The following is a 7500-nucleotide window of genomic DNA, read 5'->3' as shown; positions in this document are numbered from 1 at the left end:
TTATTATTATTATATTCATCATTTTTGCTATTGTCATTATTATTATTATTATTATTATTATTGTTATTCAATGTTACTATTATTGTTACCATTATCAATATCACACGTTATCATTATCACTGTCATTACTATTATTATTGTTATCATTATTGGTGTTATCATTATCCTCCTCCTACTCCTCCTTATTATCATTATCATTATCATTACTATTATTATTGTTATTATCATTATCATTAATAATAAGGATGATATTAATAATGATATTATTATTAGTAGTAGATAATGACCATTAATATTATTATTATTATTACTGTTATTATTATTATTATTTTATTATTGCTATTATTATTATTATTTTATTATTGTTATTATTATTATTATTATTCTATGATTGGTATTATTTTTTTATATTATTATTATTACTGTTATTGTTATTGCTATTATTATTATTATTATTATTATTACTATTATCATTATTATAATAATCATTATCATTAGTTTTATCATTATCATTATTGCTGTTATTATTATCATTATTATCATTACTATTATTGCTATTATTGCTATATCATTATTATCATGGTCATTATTATTATGATAATGATAATAATAGTAACTATTATTATAATGATCATCATTATTATCATAATTACAATCATTATTATAGTATCGTTATTATTATTATGAACACCATTATTATCATTGTTACTATTAGCATTTTCATCGTCATTTTTATCACTATTATTATTATTATCATTATCACCATTATTGCTACCATCATTATGAATATGAATATCATCATTATTCCTACTACTGTCATAATTTTTATCTTTATTATCATTATTGTTTCCCTCATGATTATGATCATTATCACTGTATATAATGAATGATTATGATCATTATCACTGTATATAATGAATGATTATGATCATCATTACTGTATATAATGAATTATTATTATCATTATCACTGTATTTAGTTTTTTTTTTATTATCATCACTTTAATTACTGTTTATCTCATCTCTATATGGCTTTTAGTGCCATCTTCGCAATTATCATAATCATGGCACCATAATTATCTTGCCATAATTAACAGTATATTCATTTATTGTTGTCTTTCTTTTTCATTAATTAAGAACTATTATTTTTGGATATTTTACTCTTATCGTTTCTTTTACCATTTGCTTTATTGGTTTCTCGGAAATAATAGTGTGTGTATAACCTTCATCGTAAGTGGCGCCATTTCCTTTAAAAGAGCGTTGTGTCCCGCGGGGCTATATCTTATCAGTCTGACAATATTCATTTTTTTTGTGTCATGATCAGCTCTTGACGCTTTCTGTCCCTTGCGTTTAAATTGTGCTTTAGGATATTTCGTTTTTATTATTATTATTGTTATTATTATTATTATTATTATTATTATTATTATTATAAGATGTGATTTAACGCATAGGAATACTTACAGCAGGCGCGGGGTTAAAGAAATATCAGTAATAGACACAAAAGAATAAGACATTTTTATATATTCACATCACTCTACTTTCTTGTGTGTATATTATGCTTGTGTTATTGATGTTATGTTCACTGCCATGTAATTTATGATATTTGAATCCAATTTTTCTGTTTAGATTTTAAGTAGACAGATGAATGGACAGACAGACATACACATAGAAAGATAGACAAATATTTAGGTAAACAGATAGAAAGAGCGGATAGGCAGATAAATGGATTAATGCATATTCAGCTTATTTAGGAAAAAAAGGAAGATAAAAAGAAGAAAAAGATCATGACCTATATGTCAAGATACATTCATTCAGCTATTTTGTTTATCAATATTTCGTAATTTTCACTTCCGTTCTGTCACAGTCGTGTCGAAATTAACGTGTTTTCAATTTCCTTGCCGTACTGTTTATTTTCAGGAAGTTGATGACGTCACACATTCTTTTCTGCGCGCGCACGGGTGTGTGTGTGTGTGTGTGTGTGTGTGTGTATGTGTGTTCGAATGAGGGTGGGGGGAAGTATGTTTATGTTTGTGTGTGTTTGTAGGTGCGAGGGGCTATGCATCTATGTGTGTCTGTAGGTGCGTACGTTTCTGTGAGACATGCTTACGTGGATATTCAGAGAGAGAAAGAGAAAGAAAGAGAGAGAGAGAGAGAGAGAGGGAAAGAGAGAGAGAGAGAGAAAGAGAATGAGAGAGAGAGAGAGAGAGAGAGAGAGAGAGAGAGAGAGAGAGAGAGAGAGAGAGAGAGAGAGAGAGAGAGGGAGAGGGAAAGAGAGAGAGAGAGAGAGAGAGAGAGAGAGAGAGAGAGAGAGAGAGAGAGAGAGAGAGAGAGAGAGAGAGAGAGAGAGAGAGAGAATGAGAGAGAGAGAAAGAGATAAAGAACAAGAGATGGATAGACAAGAGAGAGAAAGAGAAGCGAGAAATATGTGTGCAACTTTGTACGTACGTGTGAATGGCTGTGATTCATAGAGTGGAAAATGTTTGTGCGTCCGTTTGTGTGCATCTAGAGCGTGGCCCCGGCGTTTATGTAAAGAGCGTTCAAAGACAGATACAGTGTTGACGAGGAATAGCTTAGCGGTGAGAAGATGAAGCTAAAGAGAGTGATTGGCTCCCCAGATCCTCCTCCATTTGAGAGATTCGATTAAATCTTCTCCTCTCCCCACCCAAAGAAAAGAAAAAGAAAAAAAGGAAAATGAACGATAATCGATAAAAAGCAAACGAAGTGATTTTTAAAACAGAGAGAAGAAAAAAAAAGACGAGCTCCTAGGTGGTACGAAATCTGAAGCGACGATGCGACGGTAATGTGTAGAAGGAGAGAGTGCGGGTCCGTGCTTCCCCGTGGCTCATGTGAGTGTCCCGGAGCCGAGTGTAAGGGCGGGTAGTGTTGTGTCCGTTTTCTCTCTCGTGTGTGTTATTTTGTGTCCCAATTCGAGACTTTTTTATATATTTATTTTGGTGTGTATTGGTGTGTATCGCCTCGTTCCTCCAATGAACCCAAAACTGAAGGTAAGTTCTCGATATTTTACGGGGTTAGTGTTTAGAATGTTTAGAGAGATATAGATTCGTGTGGTTAATATTATTTATCATTATTGTCCCTGTGCTGCGTGTGGTGTGGTGCTGGACGAGAGGTCGCGGAAATATGTCAGCCTATGCAAGGTCATTACAGGTTTTAAATCAACCTTGAAAATAACATTTTTTTTTTTTTTTTATGGCCCCTTTAACCTTAACGGATTTGCTTTTTAACCTTGCAAGTCACTAACATTAAATATGTGATTCGTGCTTTACCGGTAAACAGAATTAAGAGAGAAAAATACGTTATAGAGTTTATGCCTTTTTTTCCCGTATGCAATTTCAAATATGCAAAATTAGTAGTGATTTGCAAAGAGAAATCCAAGGCGACAGGAAGTCACCTTCCGTAGATGATAACGATATGCAATTCGTTCTTACTTTCTCTTTCTCTCTTATCTCTCTCTGCCCTTTCTCTTTCTCTCTTATCTCTCTCTGCCCTTTCTCTTTCTCTCTTATCTCTCTCTGTCCTTTCTCTTTTTCTCTCTTATCTCCCTCTTTTTCCTTTCTTTATCTGTTTATCTCCATTCCTCCTTTCTCTATTTTTTCTTCCTCCCTCAGTTCACTGTTTCTCTCTTCTCTATCATTTTCTCATTTTTTTAACTTCCTCTTACTTCTTCTTCCTTCCTTTCTCTATATCTCTTTTCTCTCTTCTTCCTTTCTTCGTTTTTTTTTTTTTTTCATCTCTCTTCCTCCTTTATCTCTCTTACTTTCCTCCTCACTTCCCCTGTCATTATATCCTCTCTTCTCCGTCCTTTCTCTATCGTTCTCTATCCCCCCCCCCCCCTTCTTTATGCTTCTTCCTTATCTCTCTCTTCCCTTTCTTTGTCTCTTTTATTTATCACTCTTCTTCCCTTTTTCCTTGGTCTGTTTTCTGTCCCACTTTTTCTGTTTGTTTATTTTTTCTTCCACCTCTCTCACTTTTATTCTTAATTCTCCATTCTCTCATTTTCCGTATCTATATTTCTCTTCTGTCCACCCTTTTTTTCTTTATCACGCCTTCCCCTTTTCTCTATTGCTTTATCGTGTATTTCCTTCTTCCTTTCTTTATTTATTATCCCTGCTTCCTTCTTCGCTTTCTCTCTTTTCTGTCTCCTCATCTCATCTTTTTCTTCTTTATTTCTTTCTCTTATCCTCCCTCTCTGTTGTATCTTATCTCTCTCCTGTTCTTTCTTCTTCCCTTTTCTTTCTTTTGCATTTTTCCCTCTTTATCTTCTTCTTTACAATCCCTTCTTCCTCTCTTTATTACACCCGTTGCATCTTCCTTCTCTACTTCCTCCTCTTTCACACCTATTTATCACGTTTTCCTCTCCTTTATTCATTTTCTTACTCTTCCCTTCTTCCTCTTTCATTCCGTTCTTTCTTCTCCCATTTTCCTTCTTCTCTCTTTCCCTTTCATTCTTCTCCCTTCTCCTTCTCCCTCTTTCTTCTTTCTTCCCTTCCCTTCTCTCCTCCCGTTCTGCCTTACCCTCTTTCATTTTCTCCCTATCCACCATCTTCTCTTTATTCTGTCCCTTCCCTCTCCCTCTATTCTTCCCTCTCCATTCTCTCCCTTCTTCCTGTTCTCTCTCTCTCTCTCTCTCTCTTTCTCTCTCTCTCTCTCTCTCTCTCTCTCTCTCTCTCTCTCTCTCTCTCTCTCTCTCTCTCTCTCTCTCTCTCTCTATCTATCTATCTATCTATCTATCTATCTATCTATCTATCGATCTATCTGTCTATCTCATTCATTCTCTCTCTCTCTCTCTCTCTCTCTCTCTCTCTCTCTCTCTCTCTCTCTCTCTCTCTCTCTCTCTCTCTCTCTCTCTCTCTCTCTCTCTCTCTTTCTTTCTTTCTCTCTCTATCTATCTATCGATCTATCTGTCTATCGCATTCATTCTCTCTCTCTCTCTCTCTCTCTCTCTCTCTCTCTCTCTCTCTCTCTCTCTCTCTCTCTCTCTCTCTCTCTCTCTCTTTCTTTCTCTCTCCACGTCGCTCCATGTTCCCTCCCTCCTTCTTTAAACCTCATCCTTCCTTCTCTCCTTCTTTCCTTCTTTCCTTCTTTCCATCTCTTTTTTTCCTTCTTTCTATCTCTCCTTCTTTCCTTCTTTCCATCTCCCTTTCTTTCCTTTTCTCTTTCTTTCCTTCTGTCCTTCTTTCCATCTCTCTTTCCTTCTTGCCATCTCTCTTTCTTTTCTTCTTTCCATCTCTCTTTCTCTCCTTCTCTCCTTCTTTCCATCTTTCCATCTCTCTTTCTTTCCTTCTTTCCATCTCTCTTTCCTTCTTGCCATCTCTCTTTCTTTCCTTCTCTCCTTCTTTCCATCTCTCTTTCTTTCCTTCTTTCCATCTCCCTTTCTTTCCTTTTCTCTTTCTTTCCTTCTGTCCTTCTTTCCATCTCTCTTTCTTTCCTTCTTTCTATCTCTCTTTCTTTCCTTCTTTCCATCTCTCTTTCTTTCCTTCTTCCCATCTTTCCTTCTTTCCTTCTTTCCATCTCTCTTTCTTTCCTTCTTTCCATCTCTCTTTTTTTCATTCTTTCCATCTCTCCTTCTTTCCTTCTTTCCATCTCTCTTTCTTTCCTTCTCTCCTTCTGTCCTTCTTTCCATCTCTCTTTCTTTCCTTCTTTCCATCTCTCTTTCTTTCCTTCTCTCCTTCTCTCCTTCTTTCCTTCTCTTCCATCTTTCTTTCTTTCCTTCTCTCCTTCTTTCCTTCTTTCCTTTTTTCCATCTCTCTTTCTCTCCTTCTCTCCTTCTCTCCTTCTTTCCATCTCTCCTTCTCTCCTTCTTTCCATCTCTCTTTCTTTTCTTCTTTCCATCTCTATCTCTTTCCTTCTCTGCATCTCTCCTTCTTTCCATCTCTCTTTCTTTCCTTCTTTCCATCTCTCTTTCTTTCCTTCTTTCCATCTCTCTTTCTTTTCTTCTTTCCATCTCTCTCTCTTTCCTTCTCTCCTTCTCTCCTTCTTTCCATCTCTCTTTCTTTCCTTCTTCGCTTCTTTCCATCTCTCTTTCTTTTCTTCTTTCTATCTCTCTTTCTTTCCTTCTCTCCTTCTCTCCTTCTTCCCATCTCTCTTTCTTTCCTTCTTTGCATCTCTTCCCATAACTCATCTTCCCATCCCACGCGCCCTACCTTCCCTCCCTCCCTCCCCCCATTGTTCCACCGCCCCCCCCCCCCGCTTCCTCTCTCCTTTTTCCCTTTCTTGCCCCGCCCACCGCTCATTCTTCCCTCCCCCCTCCTTCCCCTTCTCCCCTCCTTCCCCTCCTTCCCCTTCCTTCCCCTTTTTCCCCTCCTTCCCCTTCTCCCCACCAATTCCCTCCTTTCTACTCTCCATCTTCCTCTCTTTACGTATCCCCTTCTTCTCCCACATTCCTCATCCTTACTCACTTCCCCCATCTTTATCTTACCTTCCCTTCCCTTCTCTAACACTTTCCTTCCTCTTCCTCCTTGCCCCTCACCCTCATCTTTCTTTCTCTTCCTCCTCCTCCTCTTTCTCTTCCTCCTCCTCTTCCTCTTCCTCCTCTTCCTCTTTCTCCTCTTTCCTTCCTTCTTTCCGTCCCCCACCTTCCTTCCTTCCTCCCCCCCCCCCCACCTTCCCTTCTCTCCGCAAACCCTTTACCTCACACCTCCTCCTCCTCTTCCTCTTCCTCTTCCTCTTCCTCCTCTTCCTCATCTTTCCTTCATTCTTTCCGTCCCCTCACCGTCCTTCCTTCCTTCCTTCCTTCCTTCCTTCCTTCCTTCCTTCCTTCCTTCCTCCCCCCCATCTTCCCTTTTCTCCGCAAATCCTTTATCCTCACCCCTCCTCCTCCTCCTCCTCCTCCTCCTCCTCCTCCTCCTCCTCCTCCTCCTCCTCCTCCTCCTCCTCCTCCTCCTCCTCCTCCTCCTCCTCCTCCTCCTCCTCCTCCTCCTCCTCCGTCTCCTCCTCCTCCTCCTCCTCCTCCTTCTCCTCTTCATTTTTCCTTCCTTCTTTCCGTCCCCTCACCTTCCTTCCTTCCTTCCTTCTTCCTTCCTTCCTTCCTTCCTTCCTCCCCCCCATCTTCCCTTCTCATCGCAAATCCTTTATCCTCATCCCTCCTCCTCCTCCTCCTCCTCCTCCTCCTCCTCCTCCTCCTCCTCCTCCTCCTCCTCCGTCTCCTCCTCCTCCTCCTCCTCCTCCTTCTCCTCTTCATTTTTCCTTCCTTTTCCCTCACCTTCCTTCCTTCCTTCCCCCCCCCCCTTCCTTCCTCTTTCCCCCTCCACACCCTTCTCTCCGCAAATCCTTTATCCTCACCCCTCCTCCTCCTCCAACTCCTCCCCCCTCCTCCTCCCCCTCCCCCTCCTCCTCCTCCTCCTCCTCCTCCTCCTCCTCCACCTCCTCCTCCTCCTCCTCTTCGTTTTTCCTTTCTTCTTTCCGTCCCCTCACCTTCCTTCCTTCCTTCCCTCCTTCCTTCCTTCCTCCCCCCCATCTTCCCTTCTCTCCGCAAATCCTTTAT

General features: G+C 39.5%; 1 protein-coding gene across 1 annotated transcript in view; it reads left to right on the top strand.

Annotated features, from left to right (window-relative positions):
- The first annotated feature begins 2419 nt into the window (after nt 1–2419).
- Nucleotides 2420–7500, top strand: part of LOC125031876 — a 12506-nt gene continuing 7425 nt past the window's right edge. Inside the window, 1 exon segment of the mRNA XM_047622867.1 lies at nt 2420–2845. Coding sequence (XP_047478823.1) covers nt 2800–2845 — 46 coding nt within the window. The 5' untranslated portion in view covers nt 2420–2799.

This window comes from Penaeus chinensis, chromosome 13, assembly GCF_019202785.1.
Source record: "Penaeus chinensis breed Huanghai No. 1 chromosome 13, ASM1920278v2, whole genome shotgun sequence".
In the NCBI taxonomy this organism is placed as follows: domain Eukaryota; kingdom Metazoa; phylum Arthropoda; class Malacostraca; order Decapoda; family Penaeidae; genus Penaeus; species Penaeus chinensis.
This window is presented reverse-complemented; position numbering and strand designations above follow the sequence as displayed.